The 27,404-nt window shown below is 45.9% G+C and overlaps 1 protein-coding gene across 5 annotated transcripts in view; it reads left to right on the top strand.

The window, feature by feature from the left end:
• LOC100644185 (nuclear hormone receptor E75) overlaps positions 1-26,310 on the top strand; it is a 214,377-nt gene extending 188,067 nt beyond the window's left edge. For 3 of the 5 annotated variants that reach the window (XM_020865429.2, XM_020865430.2, XM_048410021.1), the window contains exons 2-5: positions 6,758-6,846; positions 16,093-16,237; positions 19,813-20,054; positions 20,409-26,310. In XM_020865429.2, the coding sequence (XP_020721088.1) occupies positions 6,758-6,846; positions 16,093-16,237; positions 19,813-20,054; positions 20,409-22,376 (2,444 nt within the window). In that variant the 3' untranslated portion in view covers positions 22,377-26,310. Of the gene's footprint in view, positions 1-5,828; positions 6,266-6,757; positions 6,847-16,092; positions 16,238-18,503; positions 19,105-19,812; positions 20,055-20,408 lie in introns of those variants that run through there. The other 2 variants (XM_003398942.4, XM_003398944.4) reach the window with 2 other exon arrangements.
• Positions 26,311-27,404: the final 1,094 nt, after the last annotated feature.

Genomic DNA, 27,404 nt, shown 5'->3' on the forward strand with positions numbered 1-27,404 from the left:
CAACTATGAGCCAACTATGATTCGAACAATTAATTTAATTAGCCAACGGTACGAGAATATTCTGGAGGCGAAGAATACTTATCGTAATTAGTTCAACCGGGATAACTAGCTTCGAATAGTAACTGCAGGTGGAATCCAATTCCCTGCACAAAAGGCAGGAAGTGGCTGCTCGATGATTTGAGAATATTCTCGCGTGTCCACGACCCTTGTAAATTCTTATAAATAATTTTAATTCGCCCCCCTCTTCCTAATTTGCTGCCTTAGCAAAATAGAGATCTTTCTCTTTTTATTTCTTAACATTGGGCGATTGGGGATTGTCTCGTTGATTTCTTACAGATTATGCGCGAGTGCGACGAAACAAATGAAAGTTACCGAACATATGTAAAATTTAATGTAATTTAGTGCCATCTTTGGAAAAAAGTATAATTAAAATTACTATTCATCGTTTTATCATTTCGTTTTATGATTTTCAACTCTGAGAATTATGGTACTTTAAAGATGCAGGAAGATAGAATTTTTATTATTTTTTAAAATTTTGTAGAAAAGGAAATAGCGTCACAGAAACACTAAATGAGATTATGCAATATTTCTAACAGGAGATTCTCTATCTACGTAGAACTATTCACAAACCCCTAAATTTACATATGAATACGTAAAAACACTTTGAAGATCGCTCTCCATTGATCATGCCATCGATGAAAACATTGAAGCAATAATTGCAAATAGTCCACAGCGTGTTGTATTGAAAATTGATGAAAGATTATGGATAGATGTTGGAAGATTATAAAAAAAAGTGTGTCGCGTATCTTCTGGAATAAACAGACAATTAAAATTTTGCATGTCCATACGTTTGCTAAACTCGATAGGAATTTTCGGGACGGGCTAGTATTTTTCTTGTTTTCTATTTTTATTTTTTCTGTTGGCACGTCTTTCCGATCATTCTTCGTTGGAGTCCAATAATGCCGACACGTGCGATCGCTTTATACTAACCGATTAAAAATAGATACCACGCGAGGGCCATGGTGTATTCGTTGCATATAAATGCGTATCGCTGCAGGTCGCTAGCCGATTTCAAGGAAACGACTTCGTCTGACCTCCGTCGCCGCCGGCCATTATGTTCGAGGTCCGTCCAACTTTGCCGTTGATACCTCGTCGATTTGCCAGCCAAGCTCGATGCTTTTTCACCCAAGGATTTTATGCAATCAACCGATCTTCTTCGCTCTTTTGTTTCGATTTGCTTTAACGAATGAATTAATTAACGAATAAATTTGCATTTCTTGAATGATCTTCCGCAAACGCTTTGCAATTAAAAATTCGTTGGATCCTAGTGAAGGATGAGATTGCTTGGAAAACGAATGTTTTACAGGTAAAACGAACCGTCTCGTTTCCTTTGGAACGATAACACAAAGCATTAAAAGCTACGAATATACTTGGGATTCGTCCAATGACGAAACTACGAATATCATTAAATCGATGGTCAGAAATTTGTATACATTTGCTGTATATACTTCTATACTGTATATAATAAATAATTTTATATAACACGCACAGTTGGTCGTAAAAATATTCGACCATGGTTTTAACACGTTTTATCCACGGTGATTAAACAAATGAAAAATAACGTTTAAAAGAAGCTTATCCTTGCTGAGACAAAGCAAACGGAATAAGGCAGCTTCTATAATACAACAACGAAATTATTCGAAAATTCAATAGAAGATATTCAAATAGCCAAATATATTTTCAATCAATGCACGTCGAAACAAATGATACGCTTCGTCCTTTCCATTCAAACCAAGTACAATCAAGTCCTGCCTTCGATGTTCAATCACGATTAAGCGAAATAATCCTCAAGAACCTGTCAACCCAATGAACAATTGGTTTATGACACGAATCGCGCAACGAGGCCAATAGACCAATCGTCCGGCACGACCCAAAAATTCGTTCATCAGTTATTCGACCATGGGCAAGGAGCCACTAAGCAGAGACATCCACTATTCTCGTTATATGGGATATTCTAATTGAAAGCAACGTGGGACAAGGACAAAGGAATAAACGGGCGAGGACGCGCTTGTAGGAAGGAAAGAAACGAAAGGAATGAAAGAAAGAGAGGGAAAAGCAATTTTAGCCGAAGAAGGTCGACACGGTGGACGACACGAGGGACAGAGAGTCATAGCTCGTAATAGCTGCGCCATAAAATCATGAAAATAAATTATTGCGTAGATGATGGTGGACGTTAACTCTCGGTTCTTGTGACACCTCTGTGTCGCTGCATCGACCGTTCAGCCACTCCCGGTCGAGTGGCTGTCGTGCACACATCGTCCAGGAGAAAGTTTGCCGTTTATTGCTGCCTCATAAACGCATAAACGTGCCAAAAGCAAGAGGAAAAAAAGTCGGTGCAACGTTTACGAGGGCAAACCGTTCGACCGAGCCTGAATCTGCGCCGCAAAAGGGTTGCGTGTCCAGGCAAGGGTTGAAGGGTCCTGTGTTTGGGTTACCAGTTTATTGTCACCATCGAGTCGGCCCTTCCGCAGCTTTTTTCCCCGAAAATATCGTATTTCTTTGCTCTAGATCTTACCGTTTCGTGGGATTTCGAATTGACAATGGGAGACACTTCCGGTTCTTATGGAAGGTAGGGTTACGCCGTTGTAATCGAGAAAGGGGAATCAGCAGACACCAGCTTTGGCGAGTTTGTTGGATGGTTCTTCAAATCGTTGCAGTAGCCACGTGAGAGTTAGATTCGACGTTTTCAGCGCGTGAAATGTAAATTTATATAATCTCCTCGTCAGGATATTTTATGACCTCAATTTGAAATAATGTGGTTGAATTACGCCAATAAGTGAATGAATATGCATGCCAGACTATGTGGAACAAGGCAGAAATATTTCAAAACGTATGTACATACGTCAATTTGTAATTTGCACATATGAATGCCATATTTAAATGAAAGGTAGACACGTCTTATGGAAGAGTAAATAAAGTTTCGTATTTTCTCATAACTTTTTTAAATTACTCCTCTGTCATTACGTAACATTTTCCCGATGATTTTTATGTGATTATTACCACGTTTACTATTTCGATAACGTTTAATTCATCGCTACGAGTATAAAATTCTACTTTGTTCTCGATCATTCGATGTAAAAAGAAAAAAATCTGTGATGATCGTCTCGTGTTTAAACAATTACTGCAGTGTGCGATATTATAAACAGCCAGACAGTGACAAGACAATTATAATAACACATCTTTACGTTTTGTTCTCTAACAGTTGCTCTTGATAATTTCACGGTACTCTTACGCAATACTTTACCGGCTGATAATATCAATAAATTGCTTCAACAATAACGACGTAACAATTATAAATACATTTCTTACTAAACACCTTGCTAAAATCTATAAAACAGAATCGTCACGATCGGCCATTGATCCAATAAGAAGGAAGGAAGTCAAGTTCGAAGCATACACTGTTGAAACGCGTAGGTGTTCGTCATTGGACAGGTGGCAGAGGTAGATCGCGTGGGTGGTTGCACAATGCAGCGACCCGAGGGTTGATTCGAACGCGATAGATCACGAAAGGTGCAAACGACGCGATTAATCGGCGAACGTTATAGAAGAGTTTCGCTAACGAGCAATCGCACAGACGTTAGCGAATTTTTCTGTTCTGTAGTTCTATTCAGAAAGGAAATGGCGCGTTGCACGACGCTGCACTGGCCGCCCGCGAATCATTTGATCAGCGGTAAACCGATCCGAGCGCAGCCGTAAAATTCCACGATCGCCGGTGGCCTAGTCACGAGGACGCTAAACGATAAGGCCAATGCTAGTGCGAAATCTGGAGATAGTTTCGTTACGAGCAAGGCAACGAAAACGGCGTAGCACGGCGGCAAGTTCATCGAACCTGTATCACGTTTTTTGCCTGTGAGCACGCACGTGCCTATCGTCCTTCGAATCGGAACTGGGCTCTCGCCTTGCCGCGTGTACACGCTGCCGAATTTTGTATCAGCTCCGAACAATCGATTCGAGTAGGTGACTAGGAAATCCCTGTCACCTCGTAGAGGAAACGGAGTATCGTTTTTAAAGGATAGAATATTGAAACTAGTAACAGCCTAGTGGGAGTGAATTAATATTCGCGATAAAGTTCAGGGCCGTTCTATACAATTGAATCGATATTATTAATGAAATTTGATGAGTCACCAAGTATAAATCGCTGATATTAATAAATGCCGTTGCATAATAGCGGCAAGCGCGGCAATAAAATCCAATGAAATTTCACGTATCGCGGGCTATCTGATTATACTACTCGACGAAAGATTATAAGATTGTAAAGAAGAAAACTCTAATCTGTAATTCGTAACTTGTCGATTTACCGGTTCTTCGAAAGTTAGGGGAATGCGGATCCTCCAGTGTTTCGAGTATACGTAAATCCGTTTTAATGAATGAGATCCACAACGAAGAATTTCGAGTAACCGGATATTACATCAAGCGTGGTCCCAAAACCGACACTACCATATACACACGTTCGCTAGTCAAAACCATTATATCCAAAGAAGCTTTGTCCAAATACAGAAAGGCTATTAAACATAATGTGTCCGAAGAATAAGTTACCTGAGCACCGCTACCTTTCACCGTCGGTCTCTAAAAGAGTACACTGACATCGATCAATTAAGAAGCGTCTCGACACAGAGGCATATAAACCCCGCAATGTGCCTAAATCGAAGATGGAACGAGCCTCTCGAGAACTATATAGTTAACATGTATGAGAAAAAGGGACATAGAAATCGAAGGATGAAACGGGACAAGGAGTCGCGTAGAGGATCGTAGTCTCCGCTGGAAACAAAGACAGAAAGAAGAGGTTCGGGCAAAGCAGAAGAGAGGCCGAGAGGAAGCCGGCAAGGTTAGAGAGAGACGAACGAAGAAGGCAGAAGGCGAAACGACAGAGGTGTACGGACTGTGGCTTGGTTGGCTCGAGCGAGAGGGCGCATGGCCTTGGCCGCTGCTGCGGGGTAATTCAGTCAAGGTTTCGGCCGATGAACTTCCTCCGATGGGAGGAAGGAGAGCCGGCCGGTAGAGGTCCGAGGCGAGTAGTGGGGCGAAGCTTCGGCCAATCGCGAGGACACGCGGCCCAGCGTGCGGCTACGCGATTGGTTGGGCCCGTGACGCCGGTGCCCGGGCCCGCAGCCGCCGCTTGTCAGTGACCTCCAGCATTGAAAATACGATGAACTCTCTCGGGGGGCTCTCTGTAAGAGCGCACCGGTGCGCTGTGTGTCCTCTACTACATACTAGGTAGCCAGGGCGTAGACATTGTAGATGGTCGAGGCAGCCTGGCAAGCAGGCAGCCACATCAATCCCTCCCCTCCACAAACCGGCGTCGCTCCGAGTAAGGGCTGCACGGCCCCCAGGTAACCAACACTCGGCAGCGCCGAACTCCAGCCAGACCAACGCGAACCTCCCTCGAGCGAACACTTACTTTCACTCTCTCTTCTCTCTGCCATCCCGATACGTGCGCTCTTTCGCTCACGGTTTCCTCCGGCTCTCTCCGCTCGTGGTTCCTTCCTCGCTCACGTCTGGTACACCACCCGGTCGTTCATTCCACTCTATCGGCAGTGTATAACACCGGCGAGGTGTTCGTCGGTCGCCACAGAACGCACCTGCCCCTCGTTCCGGTAGGTTCTCGGCAAACCAGAGTCAGTTTCCCTTAGTGTGATTCACTCCCCCGGCCAGTCGAGTTCCTTACGTTACTTGATCACGTGATCGACTTCTGTGCATTACACGATAAACAGACTTGGAGATAAAGAGAGAAGAAAGCAGACAGGAATTCGTTTCTTACGTAGATTTTTCGAGCAGCGCTTTTTTTTCTTGGTGATATCGAGGAGAAGTGAGTTAGTGATTATTAGTCAGTGATACCGAGGGAACATGTAGTGAACTGATGTCGGTCCTCGGCTCAGTGCAGTGCCGTGCCAAGTGGATGATACATCGAAAAATCTAAGATATTCTGGATTCGTTATTGTGATCGAACGATAGACAAACACCATGATCCTGACCCCGGATAGCAGCGCACAGGCTACGATGGCGACGTCACCGGCACCGGAATCGCCGATCTCGAGCATGTCGTCGCATGGCTCCCGCACGTCCAGTGTATCGCGCATGTCTTGTGTCTCTCAGGGCATGTCAAGCCCTTATCACGTGGCTCAGTTACCCCATCATCTCAGCCCAAACATGCCTACCATGGACTCTACCGTTTCGTCAGCAAAACCTGAGCCCGAATTGAACATAGGTACGACTCGGAACCACTAATTGAAGAAAAATTAGAAAAGAAAAAAAATGAAAAAATTGCTCAAGGATAAAATAAAAAGACACGTTTACGCATAATTCTATTACCAAACTCATCTTCCAATACTTTCTGTCGGGAACTAACGTCTGAATTTAATTAAAAAAAATTCGACAAATTAAATCTCGGTCAGGTTCAACTGCATCAATACGTATAAGGAGATCCAATTGCTTTGGATCTCGTGGAACTGAAAAACGATCGTGCATCGTGACAGTCGAGTGAAAGCAGAAAGTTGTAACACGCCGATGCTGTAACCCACCGCGAGAGAGGAGAAAGTGTTCTTCTTTCTCTCCCACCTTTCTCCTCCCAGACGCGCGCTATCCGCCACGTGGAGAGCAACGTGAACCCGACACGTTACACGTCCACGTTATATACATATTGTGCTAGTGAAATCACAGTGCGTAATCTATATTTCTTTTTTTTTCTGTTCTCTTGCAGAATTCGACGGGACCACGGTATTGTGTCGTGTCTGCGGGGACAAAGCGTCCGGTTTTCACTATGGGGTACACTCCTGCGAGGGATGCAAGGTGAGTGGAAATTCGAACTCGATACACAATACAAATCCGCGTATACTTCGCATATTTCGTTCGACGCTTTTCGATCCGGTTTCGTTTTCAAAAATATTTGCTTACTCGACTTGGCGTTCGAACTTCTCCGTTGGAACTCCTTTTTTTTCTTCCAACATTTCGTACAAAAATTATAAAATGATCTGAAAATCGTTTGAACGAATATCGCAACGAGTGTCGCCGACATTTTCGATACTTTTTACTCGATCTCTTCAAGATTTCTGGAATAATGGATTTTTGAAATACATAAATACGAATTTAGCATTGATCCACGAGTACTGTGAAAAGTATCGACAATGTGGGGCCGTAACGCGATGTGACCAGGAAGTGAACGGAGTTTGAATGTGAATGTACGATGTGACCAAGGCTACGGAGAAGTTATCGACCCGGCGTTGCTCGACCTTGTGCACGCGGAAATCGCGAGACGTTCGAACTGGTCCTTGACGTTGCCTCCTCAACCGGGCAACCTTTCCTCGTGGATGAAAAATCTTGCCAAGGTCTCTTTTCTTCCATCCATATGACGATCTCTATATCGAGAGTTCTGGTCAGAGAAATGACATTCGAAGTATTATTCGCGTTAATTCCTGATCAATTGCGATATTCTTTCTTGTATACAATGATTCATAGGGCATATAAGAAGACCATCCAAATTGATCGAAATTATTAAAAATATATATGTCATTTATATCTTCCAATTTTATTTTTCTATCGAGAAAGAATTTATAAATTTCTACGATACAGAAGATATATAAAAATATTTCGAATGTACGAGATAAATTTCTTGGAAAAGATTTAGCCTGACTTTTGAGGAAAAGCGGATAGAATAACACATTCGACGATCAGATTTTTTTGGAATACGAGAAAGGTCGGAGTTCGTACAATAGCTTCGCAGGCGGTTACGCAAAAGGAGCGGAAAATGTGGCGAAATTCTGTGTGGAACGATAACCTCCGCGTGAGAAGGGTCCGGGACAGGTAGACAGCCGTTTCTCTCCGCCTAAAGACAGTTTTCTGTTGGTGGTTTTCGTGTGGCCGAATTTTAGGGCAGGTACGTGCAACGCGAAGAATGCACATCCGTCCGTGCAACTTCCTGTCCAGCTTGTCTAGCTTTCTTCTATTCTTTCGATTCGAATCGACTCGTCCCTCTGTCGGCCATTTAAAATTGAAAAGAAAAAGAGGAGAGGAAAAGTCCCTTTTCTCGGTATCATTGGGAATTCTAGTGTAAAAAAGTTCGTCAAAAATATTTCGTAGTAAAATGATTCATCGTTGGAGAGAATATAGTCGTTTTAACGTGGCACTTCGAAAGAAGAATTCTTTCCTCGCGAAACCTCGAATCGAATGTAAATCGTTTCCCTCGAGACTGATAATTACGCCCCGCGAAGGCCAACGTCCTCGTGCTCGTCATTGTGCGACTTCAAGGAGGCACGTGGTGGGGGCAGCACAGGCCGCGAATTCGTTTTAGGAAGTGGCAGTACGCTACCCCCACTCTTGCTATTATATCCCCTCCACTTCGATTAGAGACGCGTGGTGAGGGATACTCCGCCAGGTGTTGTAAACCGGTGCGCCAGTGCTCGCAGATCTTCTTCGTCCGTCGACCTGATGATTTCGTTCTTGTATGACATCTGCTTAATTTATAAGTTGTCTTACCATGTATATAATATAAATTGAAACACTTAGTAGATGCATTCCAGATACAGTCCAACGTTTCTAGTTTATCTTCGACATTTATAATTGATGATTTCCAATAACAAAATTAATCTTCTCCAAACTAATCGATCAATCCTATGTAGATTCGATCAGTATTTGAAAAGATAGTTTAAAGCTTCTGGATTTATAATCTTCCCAAATAGTACGATGATGACTGAGTCAATCTGCTGAATCCTAGATAATCTTGTAAAGACACCTCAGAGTCGTTTGTTCGGTGTTCGGACAAAAAGAAAGAGAGAGTGACTTGGCAGGACCGCCGAAAAGTCAAAGAGATGATGGCGGCCGACCACGAAGAAGAGAAAGTATCTCTTAACCCCTGCTGACTGCATTTTACCTCGACTAGATTCTCGAAATGGAACAAATCGAATCGACCATTCTTCTGGACAATATCTGATCAAGAATTAGACTCTCTTAGGGTCCCCTACCTTGATCTCACATCCCTGGTGAAGAGAACGATCAGAAGAGGTGAGCAGAGTCTCGGGCTGGGTTGACTGGGTCAGTAACTTATGGCCGTGGCGTAACACACAGGCAGTTTACGGCAAACGAGTCGACGTCGAGTGACCTAGCCGCTAGCGGTAGAGACCGTCTTATAGGTACTGGAACACGCAGCGAGGGATCAGCGGTGGAAAGGGAAGAGAACGCGGAAGAGTGTTGGATATCTTTAAGACTAGGTCGCTCGGTCGCACTGCTGTTGCACTATTTCGCCATACCGCTGGCCACAAGCTACTTTTCCTCGGCCCCTGAGTTTCTTGAGTTGTTCCAGTCTCGCAGTTTTACGAGGTCTTGCCGAAATCTAAATCTGCTTAAGGTTAGGATCAAAGTTTAGAGGATATTCGTATACATAGACCCCCATAAATCAAGCTTTTCTAGGGAAGATTGTAGGTAATATATTTTATGGTATAATTAGGATACACTTGGATAGAAAGATTTGGATAGTAGGCTAGGTCACTAGTGCCCCATGTTTTCGGGATGGAAAAAGTGACGCGAAGATGGCGCCCGGCGTGTGGCTCGCACTGGCCCAGATATCTCGCCCAGGCCGTTGCCCCCCACGACACTTTTCGTGTACGCGTCACTGACCTGGGCTCAGTTTTACAGCACGAGAGATTCGCGGCGCCGCAATCAGCGCGCGCGATAAAACCGCGATAAAAGTCACGGCATTCCGGCGAAGCGGGTAACCGGCTTGATTCACGAAACGTTCATCCGAATCTAATCAACCCACCCCCTAGATTGCTATGTCATTCTATACTTATCCCTCTAATCTTATTCCCCTATACAGATATGTCTATCTACTTCACCCGTCAACCCCTTTTAACCCTTTCCTACACCAACCAAACCTAACTTTCCCATCTTTAACTCGAGCATTTCCAAATTCATCAAGGAAATTGTTTTTCTGACTCCAACCATACTCGCATATCAGAGTTGTTATACTTCACTTCAACCGTTCTTCTCCAAAAGCCACGTGCAGGATATCGAAAGATAGAGGCAAAAGCCTCTCTGAAAAGCGAGACAATTCTCTGTGGGGGAGGGAGTGCGAGATTTCTCGTTTTTATTTTTGCGTCGACGTTCCTCTTTAAATCTGACTGGCGCGGGCGGCGGGGCAATCAACGGTGGAGGTGCGCGTCGACTCTTTTTCCGGAGGGTTGAAACCAGGCGACCGGTGCATTAACCCTCCGGTCGTCGACCCCCGAGCCAGTTACGTCACACGCTTGTTCCCTCCTCCCCCCTCCGTCCCAATGCCCCCTTCCATCTTCATCGTTTCCCCTCCAGATCCCTCCCAAACCCCCCACTACTCCTCTCGCTCTCCTGCGTCTGCTGCACCTCCTCTCCTCCTTTTCCCTCCTTCTCAAACCACCTCCATCACCTCCTCGTCCATCCTCCTCTTTCTTCACCTCCCTCTCGGCTAACCGTCATTTTTGATGTCGTAACGAGTCGTGATCTCATTTTCATTTGATTGCGCGGGTATTTCGGTGCTCGGTTGGGGTTACTGACCCCGGTGCATCTACTTTAGAATCGGGTCAGCCGCTTATTATCGTGGTAGGTGTTCGCTCGACTCGGTATCTCCGGCCGGCCGAAGCGGCAGCGCGTTTCAAGATAACGCTGCCCCGCCGCGCGGAATCGGACGTCACGCTCCTCTACGCCCGATAAAGCCACCCCGTGAAACACGACACCCCACGCTATACAGCCGTTTCGCCGGGGCATGTTTCTTCGCGGCTAATCGGCCGGTGATTTTTTGGGGTGCACTGCACTCCAGTGACACAGTTGTTGGGGATGTGGATGAGGAATTGGGGATCAAATGTAGGCTAATCTTTCTCTTGCGTTTCGTTCCTTTTTCTCAAATTTCGTTTGGATGATGTAGGGATTTGATTTGTTAAGATAGATGCGATTGGTTAATCGGAAAAATTTTGTAGAATCGTGTGACAATTGTAAAGAAATTTCATTTGATACAGACTTGTTTTATGTTTTGAATGATTATTATTATTTCGTACAATTATGTTGTGACAACTCTAAAGAGCAATAGAATATTTTTAATTTTTGCGTTATACTTCAGTAAAATTCCTATTTCAATTTCTAATTAAGAAGTAAAGAAAGTCGAGTTCATTTTCGAATAACCGATGTAGGTAGATTGGATTGTTGATTTCTGAAATTGCAAGTGCTCTTATTTATTCGATACAGCGTTGGTTTAGTTAGCGATCTGTGACAAAATCTCGAGCGTCGTGGAAACGGAAAATAGTTCGAGTGGTGACCTCGGCGATCGACTTCCTTGGTATCGATGCCCGGGGAATAGAGCAGCGAACTGTTCGAGGTCAAACGAGAGTATAAAAGCTGGTCGGCCAACGGCACCATTTCTTTTCGACGCTTCTACTGAATTTACCAGATTCTCGATTCTTCCTTATCTGGCATCTCTTTTAGAATATCCGATACCACAATTGTAACATATATTTTTCCCCCTTGATACAAATCGCTTTCAGCTACATATATAAAAATGTCCATAATATTAAAACCAACATATATCGTCCTAAAATTACGATCGCACAAACAATAAAGTTTAATTACGATCAGAAAGATAAATCAATTAATAGATTCTATCTTATGCTTTCCAACCCCTTTACCAGCAACTCTTACGAAAACCTAGTACTTTATCTTATTTATTATTAAATATCCGACCTAGAAACGGCATAGAAAACCTGACAACGAATCACCTAAAGAAGAATTCATCTCAAAAAGCGTTTCCCAACCAGCTTCCTATCAAAACTTGCTCCCTCTTCTCAATTTTCCATACCAAGTACCTCTGGCGCATTCACCCGCTCGTGGACGACCAGCATCATCTCTGACCTCGGTGATCGGTACCACGGAGCGATCAAGCATATCGGTGTCCGGGCAGTCGCGAACGAGCAAGCGAGCTGCGAATTCTTGGGGTCGTAGGTGCGCATCGATGCGAGCGCGCGTGAGCGGTTAATGCCCCCGAGCAGAGCAGAGAGTGTCGCGCCGTTTCGAGCGAGAGCGCATGCGCCCGCACGGGCGCGCGCATTATGTACGTCACCGTTACTCCGTTTCGTGTCCTGTCCTCTCTCCCTTCCCCCACCAATTCTCCTTCTAACCCACGGTATCACTCGTTGTACGTACCTCTATCTCGCTCTTTGTCTTTTCCTCTTTCTTTGTCGCATCTCTCCTCTCCTCTCTTACTCTCTCTCCCCCTCCCTCTCTCTTTCCCTCTGTGTTTCCCTGTTCTTCGTTTCCCGTCTTCGTTGGCCCCCTGGCCGCAGTTCGCCCGTGGGAGCAGATACACTCACCTTCCCCTACCAGGACACCCCCTCTCCCACCCAAAGGAACGTTCCACCCCCCACCACGGAGGTACGGTCGCGCGCTCCGGTCGTTGGCCCCGCGACCACGTCGTGTGTATATCCCACACTCTCCTTACCTACATCTGTATAGACTCGCATCTCGATGTATGCACGCGTGCACCGATGCATATGCACGTCGGCCAGCCAGCCGAGCCGCGAACTCGCTCCTTTCGCGGAAAATAAAAGCGAACACAACCGGTGAACGTGACGCGGGACACTCGAGGTCTTTCGACAGGGTTAACGCCTCGCGTGCGAATTCTTTCGGGAGGGTGGATGCACTTTTTTTCGGAGAGTAGAGTAATCGTGGAAGTGGGATTTCTGGAGATGCCGGGATCCGTTGAGCAACGAGAAACTTTCTCGAGCGAAAGTTTCGGCGATTAGGGCGGGCCACTTTTTGGAATTCTGTTGGCTAGCTGTGTCAACGTAGGGGTTAGCTACTATCGCGAGATTTGGAAAGTGTAAATCTGTGTCAGAGAGTTGTATGTAGGGTCTTAATCAAGGGATGAAAGTTTGTTCGTACTTTTCGAAAAATTTCTCCGATTTTTCTTTGTAATCAACCGTCAAAATAACATTTACGAACTTTCTATATGTTATAATTTCGATATATGTGTTTAATATGTAAAGACAGGACGGGTTTACGTTATAGCACAATGCAACGTGATTTTATTTGTACAAATCGTTTCTTTTCGTAAATCTTAACGAGCTCGAACGAATATTGAAATAAATCCGCTAAAATTAGCTAGATTTAGTTCAACGTTGTATCTACTCTAGATATTCCGCAGGATTAAGTTTTCGTCGATTGCAGGGTAAGATCACGACGCGACGTGGCGATCTGTTTGCATTTTCCGTGGCTGTGACACAATGGTGGCGCGTGCGCCAACTCACGTAAGTCGGAGCACGACACGCAAAGGTAGTCGCCCTCTGACCCGTCAGGGGGAATGCACAGAGTTTGAGAGATCGATGCACCGCATTCTCCCACAATTCCACCCCTCAATGCTGGTTCCACCTCTGCCGGATTCCCGCCAAGCAAAGGGGTTCAGCAGGGGTTGCTGGCCTCGTCCGGGCATCCGCGATACCAGCTCGCGCCCGATAACAGCTTCCGGTTGTCCCTTCCTAATCTCCTAAACTCCTGTGAAATTTCCTTCGACCAGCCTCCAGTTTCTAAAAAAATTACCAAACAGAGTCGTTTATGTCGGCAACATTTCTTAATATTGATTAGTCTTTTACTCTTTTTCTAACGATCGTCGATTTCTACGTTGATTGTGACACTTAAATGTTTGAAGAAGATCTTCGTAGTAGGTTTAATATAGACTCTTTCAATTATCATATGCGCCAATTTAAATTAGAACTTGGGGATAAAGAATATCAAACTAGATCAAAATATCTCATCGCTTGGATATTAATCGGTTTTTAATTCGCCAGAAAAAATCCTTGATAAATCGTAACAAAACTACGATACACTATCATGCTCATTACTTTATCTAATCTCCCTTAACCTAACTTACAGAAAATTCCTCTTATCCCCAAACCAAAAACATCTTCATCAACCTTTACTGTTCTAAGTCAAAAAAGCCTGATACAAAACCAATTCTATTAATATCTGTCACCATGTACGTGCCCCCTAAACTAAAAAGCCCCATGACAAACCGATTCTATTAATACCTATGCAAGTAGACATTTAATCGTCGTGTAATCCCGAGGCAACGAATTCGTGACCTGGTAAAGCGCGGAGCCGCGTTTCGTAGAAAACAAACGCGAAGCAGGGTTCATTGGCCCGGGTTGTCGAAGGCAGAGAGAGGATTTCAAACGGAAAGCTGGCCGGGACAACGTCGTCGATCGACGGCAGGGAAGCTTAACATTGGCAACGCTGACAGTTCATTGACTTGCATCGAACGCGTGCACCGATTGACAGGCCGGGCGCGGAGGTGCAACGGTACATCGTTCTCTCGTTGTCTCTCTCTCTTTGGTCCGTGCACGAAGTTGAGGTAGGCGAGGTCGCGTGTCTGACGTCACGAGAGAGTCACTTGACGACCAACAGTGTGTCGCCAATTCCGTACGCATACGTGCAATGCACACGAGCCCGCGCGCCTGCGCCTCTGACAGTACAGCGAAGGCCCGAAGATACGACGACGACACACGACGACGCCGTCGACGCCGCCGACGACGACGACGACGTTCCACGCGTCGTTCGTTACGTAACTGCTCCGCGAGGTCGTTGACCGATACGCGGCCGGGAACTTCCTCCGCCCTGACCTACCTCTTTTCTCATTCTCAATTAGCGGCTGCTGCATGAAAAACCGACCCAACTGAACAATCTCCGACCGCTTCTTTCTCATCCATCGTATCGTGCCATTTTATTCTTCGTATTATACGTTCGTTTTATTATCGTTTGTTTACGTTCACTCGGCAAGACTCGTTGAAATAAAAAGATACAGTTTATGGAGATTCTATGTTGGTTTTAAGTTCAAACAAACGGAGCAGAGATGGATCGATGAAGCTGGGGTTATTCACCCTTTCCGGTGCAAAGGAATCATCGTATGCCGGTCGAAAAAGCGAACGAACCCCCGAAAAAGGGCGCATAGTTAGGGTTGACCGTGTGTGTGTATATCAAAAAAGGAGGGGTTCCCGCGTTTATTCGTCGACATTCTTCTCTCGAGGAGAGTATCAGGGATACACGGGAGGGTAGAAACAGTTTTCGAGAGGGTGGTTCCTTGCAGAACGCAGCGAGGTGACGGTATGGTGGTGGAGGAGGAGGAGGAGGAGGAGAAGGAGGAGGAGGGAAGGAACCCGTTAGTAGAGCGTTCGAAGCGCGCGCGAGCCTCTATGGTCGCATTCGACCGACAAGGAGCGCGATATATATCGAGGGTTTGCCAGCACGCGCGAACGGGACAGGGAACAGAGACAAAACGGGACAGAGACGTACAGATCGGGAGAAAGAGCGAGAAGGAGAAAGAGGGAGTGGAAATACGAGTGAGAAAGAGAGAGAGCGACGAGGCGAGGTAGAGTGCGCGCAAGGGGGACTCTCACTTTCACGCGGTGAACTGCGGGTGAACGTCCGGGAATTGGGTCAGAGTGTCCCCCACCTCGACGAGCCAGAGGCAATGTGCCGAGGCTCTATGCTCTCTGTGCTAGAAAGAGCCAGTCCACAGCCAAGCTTCGATACAAACGGTCGCTTCTTTTTCCCCCGCCGAAAACTCGCGTTCCGAGTCTCGCATGATATCATACAAGCGAACAGTTACGCTTGATTCGCTGGTGAGTTTGGTGGTTCGAGACGCGTGCATCGTTTTTCACGTCGTTTCATCGACGACGTTTCAGTGAATCGTTCGAACAGGACTGTGACACGCGAGATACAGCAAAGTTTCTTGGACTTGTCCGCTTTGCTCGCGAGTTCTCTTTGATCGTTGCTAATCACGTTGATACGTACTGTGAATAATAATATAGGAGGAGGAGAAAGAGAGATCAGTGCGCGTGCTGAAAGACACGCGATCATTCTTGAGGGAAGAAACGTGTGAAATAGAGAATACAAATCTGTCTGGGTGAATTAATGGGGTGCTTGTGCGAATGTGACGTGGCCACCCCGCGTACGGGGACCAATTGCTCGTCGGGGTCCTCCTCGGACAGTGACGGCCAAACTGACGAGGGTTTCGTTGGTGATTCGCAGGGATTCTTCCGGCGCAGCATTCAGCAGAAGATCCAGTACCGACCCTGTACGAAAAATCAACAGTGCAGCATCCTGCGTATCAACAGGAACCGCTGCCAGTATTGCCGTCTCAAAAAGTGTATCGCTGTCGGGATGAGTCGTGATGGTGAGTATATTTTTCTATATCTACAATGTTACCCGCAATTTCCCTATCTCTAACGAATAATTGCTCCAGAAGTTTCGTCATATCGTGGTATAGTTAACATTAACAATGTCATCGTAGTAAACTCGCGAAAAGATAAACTTAATGGAGAAACGAAACGTATCACCGTACCAGAAGCACCAAATATCTTTTCTCGATAAACGAACTCGTGATCGCGTAACACGCACGTTTGTCCCAAAAAAAGTAGTTTCTAAAATCTAGAGTGGCGGGTCGTTGACCGTTTGCGTAACGCCGCTCCCCGCGACACAGCGCGAGTGTCGCAATGGGCGAAAGTGGCCAGTTCGCCGTTTGAGAAAGCAGTTGCAATTATATACTCCCCTCGAGGCCCCTCTCGCTCACGAGCTTGCTTTCTTTTCGAAACATCAGGACCCGATTCAGCCCGATGACCTCTTTTTCCCGCCGCGAAACTGCTCGCGAGTAGATTCGACCGACAACGGCCAGACCTACCCGAGGTCAACGACCCGGGAGCATCGGCAGCCCGCCACGGACGCATCCACTGCCGTCTGATCTATAAACGTCCGTATCTCCTTCGGGAATCGGTCTCGACCAAAAATAACAAACAAGATTCTCGAACATTCTCTTCGCACTTCATATACGTAGAATCATATTCGCGCTTCTGATAAGTTACTCTCAATCGTCATCTAACGTTAACAATCTTCCGTTAAGAATCGTCTGAATGATAACGATCGAGCTGATTAAACGTCGAGTACATAGTTTATTCAGACAAAGGGAGTCAAAGTTTGAAAAGCGAGTCTCCCGCTGATAGCAGCATGGATCGTGCCGCGGGGTCAATAGTCGGGCATTGCTCGCCTTGCATGCGACTCCGTGTCTATAGAAAGAGTACCGCTACTCGCCGCTACGTACCCGGTGACCCTTCCACCTCCTTCCACGTTGCCCCCACTACTTCACCAGTCGCGTACACTATCACGATCATCTCCCGCTTCCCCCTACTGCGGTTTACTCGATCTCCTTGTCGAAGTTTCCCCTACCACGAGTCTCGCAACGACAACGCGCCGTCGCGTGGCGCTACGCTCCATGCGGAGACCTCGCGAACTTCGTCCCCTTCGCGATCGCCTTACCCCCACCACGGCTGCGCGCCATTCCCTCCTCCCCACTTCCCCTATCGCGGTCGAGCCACCTGGCGTTCGAGCGCATGCTCGTCCGAGACAGTCCCGCCAAACAGATATGACTCGACTCGGCCGCCTGGCAATTTGCGTCTGGAGGCTCGGCGAGGAACCTGCTCCTGTGCTTGCGTTCGATTTTGTCGTCGCTCGACAGTGATACAGTTCCTGGAATTTTGCGTTGATCGACGCGGTCAGGAGTTAATCATATTCGACGTACATGATACACTCTAGATAGCGATCGACGTCAATGACAGAGGGGAAAAAAATACAGTTAGACGTTCGCGAATGATCTCCGGGTAGAATACCGTCATGATATTAGAGCCGGTGTCTGCAGCTGTCTAGCGGTGGAATTTGTACGTGACTTAAGGGGCCACGCGTTATGAATCGTGATCGTGATATGACCTCGTAGTCACCGGAACAGATTACAAGCACGTTAACCAGCTCTTTCCATCGAATGAATTTAAGACACGCAGACGTAAACAGATCGATCGGTAAACAGATAAAGAGAAATCAAATTCCAAGAGATATTGCCATAGGAAGTTAATTTTGTCGAATCGAAAAGACGTGACATCCGATGATAGCGGGAGAGACATCGATCGTCCGTGAACAGATAAGTCCAACGACGGCAGCTGGTGACAGGGCAAATAGCCAGCGAGCCAAGGGGTTGCCCAAGGTCGTCGAGGGTAGCTTACCCCCAGCAAAGGAACTTCGCATCTGCGCACATGAGAGAGAGTGTCTCACTGCTTTCTCTCTCTCTCTCTTTCTCTCTCTCCCTCTCTATCTCTATCTCTCTATCTCTCTCTCACTCTGTCTCTAATAGAATCCGCTCTTTGTCGCGCATTCACACACCAACACAAAGAGAGAAGGAAGAAAGAAGCATACACCTAGAGCGGTGTGTGTGGACGTGTATATAGGCGCACACATACGTGTATATACATAGTCACGTACACCCTCTCTTTTAGTGTGCTTGCTGGCCGCTACGCTCACCGTGTACATTCGCTCGCTATATAGTATATATAGGTCGGCGGTACGCCTCGTGCGGCTGTCGCTGAAACCAAGTTCAAGGCCAAAGGCTCGGCAAAGGCCACAATCGTGGCCGGTGGTGGGAGTCGTTGATGGCTGAATAAGTGGAGGGGCTGTTGAACGCAACCCGCGGAACATCACTCAGTCGGCTGTGATGCTGTCTCGCGTTTGCACGCGTCGTACTGTCGCGCTCCTTTCTTGAACTCTTTGCCCGCCCGTGTGCGAACCAGACAGCCGTGTGTCTGGCGGCGCGCCGTCCACGCCGCGCCACATAACACGATCCTCGTCGGAGTGACTCGCGGCAGCCACGATAGTTAGCCGATAGTCAGCCATCAAACGGATTACAATCCATTCCAAATAAATATACGAAGAATATAAAAGCGTCAGAAAGGGTAGAAAAGAAGAGGAAAACATTCGTAATTGTATAAAAAAAGTCGCGTGTATGCTGTGCCGAACGAATTCAGCGCGAACGTCGACCCATAGTGATCGTGCCAATGGGAGATTAATTTTGGTGCGCGGTGCAGTTCGCTCCAAAGCTACACGCCGCAGACGCGATTAAGGGATCGAGCATTCCACTCGATCGTTTTTCCTCGACCGTCATGGGAGACGAGTTACCTATATTGAAAGGAATCCTCAACGGAGTTGTCAACTATCACAATGCACGTAGGTGTTCTAGAAGAGACGTTTTTTTTTTTTTTTAACAAAAGAGTGTTATCGAAATATCGTTGTTTCCCTTTCACGACCCTCCACCCGTCGACCCGTTCTCGTGACTTTCTAACGGAGGAAGGATTCGTAACGCAAGGCCAAGGCAACCGCCACTTTCGTTTCTCGCGCGCGAGAAAGTCGTGCGCTTTCCCCTCTCGATTCTTTTTTTTTTTTTTATATACCTAGTGCAGATCGTGTGTACGCATTAGGACATTTATCCACCTGTCTGAAATATAATATGCGAAACATGTGCTAGCCTTAACTATATATCTGGTGCGGTGATACGTAATACAAAAATAAAAAAAAAAAAAAGAGAAAATGTAAAAATATACAGAAGCACATAAAATAAATCAAAGGTTATTTTATGAACCAGTGGTGCTTCCCTTGACGTTGAACGAGTATTAATAAGAAAACGCGAGGGTGTTTCATGAAATGAGACGCGTACCAGTTTTCCTCGTAATTGCGCGCGTGTCAGAAGCGCTCGAAGGCCGCGGGACGCAGCCCGACACGCCGTGTCCGTTGCATGATTCATTCATTGATCGCATTAACTATTCATCGACGTGTCCTTCCTTCTGCTTACCACTGACCAAATCGAACCGTCTCGTTCGTCTCGTTGATTCTCGTCGGTGTCTAATCGTTGGCCATTCGTGTTGTTTCTGGTTATAGCGGTGCGATTCGGCCGTGTGCCCAAGCGCGAGAAGGCCAGGATTCTGGCTGCTATGCAGCAAAGCTCCCACAGCCGTTCTCAAGAGAAGGCAGTAGCGGCCGAGCTAGAGGACGAGCAACGTCTCCTGGCCACCGTTGTGCAAGCTCACCTCGACACATGCGACTTTACCAGGGACAAGGTAGCTCCGATCCTGGTCAGAGCTCGAGAGACGCCTAACTATACCGCGTGTCCACCGACCTTGGTGAGTATATATACGTTGTTCCCTCGTAAACCCGTTTTCTGACATTTATTTCACTCTTGCTCTCTTGCTTTTTGTACTTTTTTTATTATCGTTTTTTTTTCTTTTTTTTTGTACGTTCGCTTTCGAGACTTTGCATTTCGGGCGAATCATTTTTATTACCGCTTACGTCAATAGCAAACGGACCTTGGATCGTCCGAGACACAGTCCATGCTACGCGGAAATCAAACCAGTCGTCCTCGACTGAACGAGGAAGTTAAGCTTTTTCCAATCGTGCTCGAGACACTTACGACTTTTCTATACGTATAATAATTTGCGAGATTCTAATCTAGAATCGGTATTTGTTCACGGTTGCAGGCATGCCCCCTAAACCCCAATCCTCAACCGTTGACTGGGCAGCAAGAATTGTTGCAAGACTTCTCGAAGAGGTTCTCACCGGCGATACGTGGTGTGGTGGAGTTCGCGAAACGCATTCCTGGCTTTAGCCTACTGGCACAGGACGATCAGGTCACGCTGTTGAAGGCCGGCGTGTTCGAAGTGTTGTTAGTACGGCTGGCCTGCATGTTCGACGCTCAAACGAACAGCATGATCTGTCTGAATGGACAGGTGCTCAAGCGGGAATCGATCCATAATAGCAGTAACGCTCGATTTCTCATGGACTCGATGTTCGATTTCGCCGAGAGGGTGAACTCCTTGCGGCTATCGGACGCGGAGCTGGGACTGTTCTGCTCGGTAGTAGTGATCGCCGCGGATAGACCAGGATTACGCAACACAGAGCTGGTCGAGCGCATGCACAATAAACTACGGAACGCTCTTCAAACTGTCCTGGCACAGAACCACCCTCAACATCCGGATATCTTGAGAGAACTGCTGAAAAAGATCCCAGACTTGAGAACTCTGAACACTCTCCACTCGGAGAAATTGTTGGCCTTTAAAATGACCGAGCAGCAACAGCAAATGCAAGCTCAACAACAGCACCAACAACAGCAACAGCAAACGCAGCACGTGATCAACGCTCAGCAACCGCAGCAACAACATTGGCCCATGGAGGAGGAACCACCTGCATCTTGGGGTTCAGCCTCGGATGTAACTCTAGACGAGGCCGTGAAAAGTCCCCTAGGCAGCGTGTCGAGCACCGAAAGCGCGGAAGTCGCTTCTCTAACGGAGTACCATCACGTAGCTCCTCCAAGTGGTCACCACGCGTCCAGCGCTCCTCTTCTAGCTGCTACACTAGCTGGCGGTCTCTGTCCTCATCGTCGACGAGCGAACTCAGGAAGTACGAGTTCCGGCGACGATGAACTTCATCGTGCCTCTCTCTCGAAGACGCCTCAGCCACCTCAGTGTCCACGATTCCGTAAGCTAGACTCTCCAAGCGACAGCGGTATCGAATCAGGCACTGAAAAGCCAGACAAACCAGCAAGCAGCAGTGCCAGTAGTGCACCGACCTCCGTCTGCTCCAGTCCCCGTTCCGAGGACAAAGAAGTTGAAGACATGCCCGTGCTGAAACGAGTACTTCAAGCACCTCCGTTGTACGATACTAATTCTCTGATGGACGAGGCGTACAAGCCTCACAAAAAGTTCCGCGCGCTACGCCAGAAAGACAGTGCAGAAGCTGAGCCAGCAGTGATCGTGCAGCACACGCAGTCGCAGCTTCATCTTCACCTAACCTCGCCACCGGCTCGAAGTCCGTCGAATCAAGTACAAGCTCAATGTCCTCAAACGGCCAGTCTATTGAGCAGCACGCACTCGACGCTAGCAAGAAGCCTGATGGAGGGTCCACGAATGACGGCCGAGCAACTGAAACGCACGGACATCATTCACAACTATATCATGCGCGGAGAGGCGAGTCCCAGGTCGCCAACTGCATCGCCCTCGCCGGCGGAGCAGTGCGCCTCCACGACCACGATCACCGCCCGTTCACCCCAAGGATCTCAAGGGCTGCTACAGTGCGCTACCAGCAGCTACTCGACAACCAGATGGCCCGCTACGTCCGTCATTACAACGACGACGGGCGCTCGGCAGCAGCAACAACAACAACAACAGCAACAGCAACAGTCTTCCTCGGACTACCTCATGGTCGGGAACTCGCCGGCCTCGTCGCCAAGGTACTTATCCGCGGCGGCGACGAGTAGTACGAGCACGAGTCCACGGCCTGCCTCGAGTACGGCAGCGACGCTCGTCCTGTCCGGCTGCCCGAGCAATATGATGGAGCTACAGGTGGACATCGCGGACAGCCAACAACCGTTGAATTTGTCGAAGAAATCACCGTCCCCATCGCCCAGGCCGTTGGTAGGCCCGTGCAAGGCGTTGTCTCTTGAAGCGTAGTGGTCTCATGGGGTCGCATGAACGTGTCTTGTTGTTCGTGACGGATGACGGGTCGTTGTTTGCCCCCCTCCTCCACACTCTACCAGCCAAGTCCCGCGGCAACGCAGTTACGGCGCTTACGGAGCAGCGCAGCCCACCTATTAAACGAAGCGACGTCACGGATGGACGGTGTGTTTCGTCGCGACGAATTCTTTTTTTTTTTGGTACAACAATGGTGGTGTATAGTTGGTGTCGCGCGCGCCATGCGCCGCTCCCCTCCCGAGACACGAACCATGGAAAAGTGCCAGGACGCTCAGCAGCGCGTGATAAACCAAATAATTTATTAATTTAAACTATTAAACTATCGAATTAAAAGAAAAGAAAAATGAATTGCGCGAGACACACGGAAAGGGAGAATACGGTGGCCAGGTGGCAAAACGCGAAACGTTCTGAACCAGTTTCGCGGACACTTGATATATAATGTAATAGGCGTGTCTACGCGATCAGAAAGACGGGGAACGAATTTGGGAGTGCAAAGTGCATGGGAGGACGCTGTCTGTTTTCTTTGTTTCCGCGCTCTCCGGCAGTACGTGTCGCGATCTATGGACCGTGGACGATGATGGGTGGATCGAGTCACGAAGCACACTCGAGAAAGTGATATCTCGATGTGTGTTGCCACCGGGAACGGGGGAAACACGGAGAGTTGCGTGCTTCTTTGAGATTCATCTCTATACCTAAAAACGGAAGCTTACCTACCTATCTACCTACACCTTACCACCTTATCGACAAAACTGTGAGAACAACAGCAAACAAGAAGGAGAGCTATCTGGTCTAGACGATCTTGAGAGATAGCGTGTCGATGCCCCTTTATAATAAAGGAAACAAGAAGAAGAAAAGGGCAGCAGTAATGGCGAGGAAAAGAAGTGGAAGAAGGAGAGGAGGATTGAATGTTACAGAAAAAATTGAATAATCTATCTTACATGTGATAATCATGGAAATCGCGCATCCTGTACAGTACTCCACCTCATTCATCGATCATCTACTCTACTATAATTATTGAATATTATTACAAGTAATTAATATTATTGTAACATGTGTAAGGTATAATAATCGTAAAAAAGAAACGTTATCATCTTGTGTATGTGCGCGTAGGGAAAGAAAAAAAAAGACGAGCGTACGAATGCGAGAGAAAAAGAGAAACATAGAGCGCAAGGGAGAGAGAGAAAGAGTATGCGTGCATGAAATCGACCAGGAACAAACACAAAAAAAAACAAGCGATAATAAGAGCAACAGAAACGAACGAATGGAACGTGAGCGTGCTTGTGCAAGTGAGTCGGGGCAAAAATCGCAACAAAAGTATAATAAAAAACGTAAAAACACGAAGACGCGGATAAAAGATATATGTATAGAAGGAGGAACGTTGAAGCGAAGAAAAATCGGGGAAAGAAAGAAGGAAAAGGTAAAAACAAACGGATTTTTAGATCGGGTGACTGTGTCTTCAGTCGGGAAAGCGCGCATTTTAAAACGGTTTTAAATAGTAGAAAATGAAAAAAAAAGACGATGTTTCATTCAGAACATGTATATGAGACTGACCCGGCCCGTCGCGGCCTCCAGAGTTTGCAATCAACCGTACGTAGTACCTTTGTAAACCGTAAAACGTATCGTGCCTCTCGTCTCCATCGGATAAACGAGTTTTAAATCAACCATCTCTCTTTAACTTCCGATGTCAACCTCAGAATTCGGGTCGCGTCCAGTTGTTTCTCCTTATCGCGAAACAACTTGCGAGAAAGCATCTAAACAGTCGTGTTGTTCACCCCGCGAGAAAAAAGAAAAAAAACGGGAAGAAAGAGATATGGGACAAAAAAAAAGACATGTGACGGAGCGTGCTCGCACGTGGTGTCGCGTGTCGTTGCAAGACAGTGATGGATTAAAGAAAATACGTAGACAGATAAATATATACAGGAATAAATACAGCCATAGAAAAGACACGTTTACAGAGAGACGGAGAGGAGAGGCGGAGAACGCGTATGACGATAGGAGAGCGTGTGAGATGCGTGTGTGTGCGTGAGCAAGAAGTAGAGAGTCAGAGAATACGAAGAGTGACAAAGAAAGATAGAAAACGACAAGAGGAAAGAAAGAAACGAGAAGAAATGCGGAGAAAAGCGAAGTCGCGTGGTGTAGTAATTCGGCGTTAAAGAAACCATACAAAGTAACAACGGCGCAGTGTAAATAGTAGATTCGTAAGGCTAAGTCCTAGAAAGGCGCGAGTGGACGAGTTTTTTGCTTTTTTTTTTCGAGAAAAACGAAATGCTCGGTGAGAAAGGAAAGAAAGCGAGAGCGAGAAAGAAATATGTAGAGAAAAATATAGAGCGAACAAGCGTGTAAAAGAGATGAAAAAACATACAGTGCGAAGTTATATACGCGGCGGGTCGCCCCCGACGTGTTGTTGAGACGCCCGCCCCACACCCCCCTTATGCCCCCCGTAGTACAGTTGACACCGAGAAGTATCATATCGGTGCAGGAGAGAGATAAGGCATAGAACACAATGAAAAGAAAACAATAATGGAATGTAAAACAGTGAATCGTGGCGAAAAAAACGCAGCAACAACAACAACAACAACCTAGAGAAAATACACGAAGAAACACACGCTTTGATGTAACAAAACCACATAAAACATATATACACACGCGTATAAACACGGAGCAAAAAAAAAAAAGAACGCATAGGTCAGCTCGAAACACGAAGAACAACGCGAGAAAGAGAATCATACACGCGAGTAAAACAATAGTAAGAAAGAGGAAGGAAGTAATAGGATGAAAAATGGTAGGGCAAAAAGTGACGCGAAAAAAAAGAATTGCTCGATGGGCACGCATAAAAACCGTTGTCTCGCTACTTTTTTTGAGCGCAGCACCGTTCGAATCCCCTCGATCCACACACGCAGACAAATTCACACACGTTTACACACAACCTTGAAGAAGCTTCGTAGTGAAACCACTCTGTGTATTTATTGTACTCGAGGACAAAGTCATTCCCTGCCCTTTTTACGCTGTGTATCACAAAGCGCAACACACATAACACACACGAACATACACGTACACCACGCTCCCTCGACTCGTTTTTTGACCCTTGAATCCTTCTTGCTGTCACCTATCGATAACCTCTACGAAACGAACATCCCCTTGTTTCCTTCCTGCAGCATATTAGCCAGTCCCCGCTTAGAGAGCAATCCAGCCATATGAACAGTTGTCCATCCGTATCATCGTAGCCGTGTCGAGCGTACATTTACGTGTACACTGGCTGCGATTTTTCCATATCTCAAGCTATTATCCACAGATCGAATCGCTATCGTCTCTTCAGCAAATCCCCCAGTTCGTCCAAGTATAATTGTCCTTTCCATGTCCAAGTTTCCCAACGAGTTCTCTCACAATCCTTGTCCTCAATACCCTGGATATGTCCCCGCAAGCGAACTAGCGTTGATATTCGTAATACTTGTTATGCATAAACTACACATAATGATTATTATAGTAAACGATACATAAAGTATGATATATTTCTCTATCCATTAAGAAAAGGAGGATGCAAGCAGCTGTTGTTTCTTGGTGGAAACTTGATATGAGAGAGAGAGAGAGAGAGAGAGAGAGAGAGAGAAAGAGAGAGCGAGAGCGAGAGAGAAACAGTGCAAGGCAGAGCGCAAAACAACAAAGATATAGGGATGAAGAGAAAACGTAAAAAAAAATCATAATAATAATAATAAACGATAATATTGAATGGTGGAATGAATAAAAAATAAGAAAAAAACATTGTACGGAAAAAATGAACATACCGAAAGTGTACTGTATTACAATTGCAAGAATACAAACGCAGCCCCGCATATTGCCCAGTGAGCACGTCGTTTTGTACGCTTGGGAGTTGTGAGGTCGTCTGAATAAACATTGTCTGGTGAATTATACAGAATATCTTGTCTATTATTTATGCGTTTAATCCTTATCCTGAAAAATCCACCTTTTGGTTCATGGCTACTTCTCGGGGGAATCGCTTCCTCCTTTTTCAAGTTTTTGCTTCTACAAAAATAATGGTCTCTTCTGATTTGAAACTGTAGAAGTTTGCAGTTACATAATAAGCGATTGTTAATACATATGGTATTCGAAGAAATATTGAAAGAATTGGAAATTTGTTAATTCAAAGGAAAGATACTTTTATTTCGGGACCATTTTCTGGTACACAATATTCGATGAAAGTTATTTGACAGCTTAATACATTAAAAAGAAGAACGATACTTAAGAGAATGTTGTGCAAATTTCTAGGAAAATTTACGATCGCTAAATTCTCGTAGTGTAAACGCATTAACTAAATTTCTATATTTTATAAATATTTTGTATAAGTAATAAAAATTACTTCTACTTTAATTTCTCTGTCATAAAGCATCGATCTTTTATTTTTCTTTCTCTAAATCGTATTTGTCAAGTTAAAATCATGGTACATGGCATTAAAATTATTTATTTATTCTCAAACCGGGAAAAACAAAGAGGATTATTGGGAACGATTTGCTGAGAAATGATAATAAAATCGATTTCATAAGACGCAGAAAGTACACCAGTTAAAAGGAGAATTTTCTTCTTCTCGATCTTCGTCGTCCAGGAAAACAAAGTATCGTCTATTAATTGTTCCATTATCTTTTTCTCTTTCTGGAACAGGATTTAAAATTGAAGTCATGCTCTTAAAATGATTTAAGCGTCGTTTTAAAAATGTCCTCGTATCACGTAGCTCGTTTCTCGCCTCGAAGTTACAAGACACATTTGTGAATTCCAAATTCAGAAATATTTTACGCAAGCGACGTTACTCCTTAAGTGCCCGTTTTCTTACAACTTAGTTTTTAGTGCCGTGCAATATCACCCCTGAATATTTCAATACATTTCAGAAACAGGCTCTGCTTACCAGAAAAAAAAAATAAAAAAATAGAAACGTTGGATACATGTAAGTTGTATTCTAACCATATTTACAATATTTAAGAAATAAAACAATTATTATCCACCGATGTTCCACCTTTT

The sequence above is a fragment of the Bombus terrestris genome, chromosome 11, assembly GCF_910591885.1.
Source record: "Bombus terrestris chromosome 11, iyBomTerr1.2, whole genome shotgun sequence".
In the NCBI taxonomy this organism is placed as follows: domain Eukaryota; kingdom Metazoa; phylum Arthropoda; class Insecta; order Hymenoptera; family Apidae; genus Bombus; species Bombus terrestris.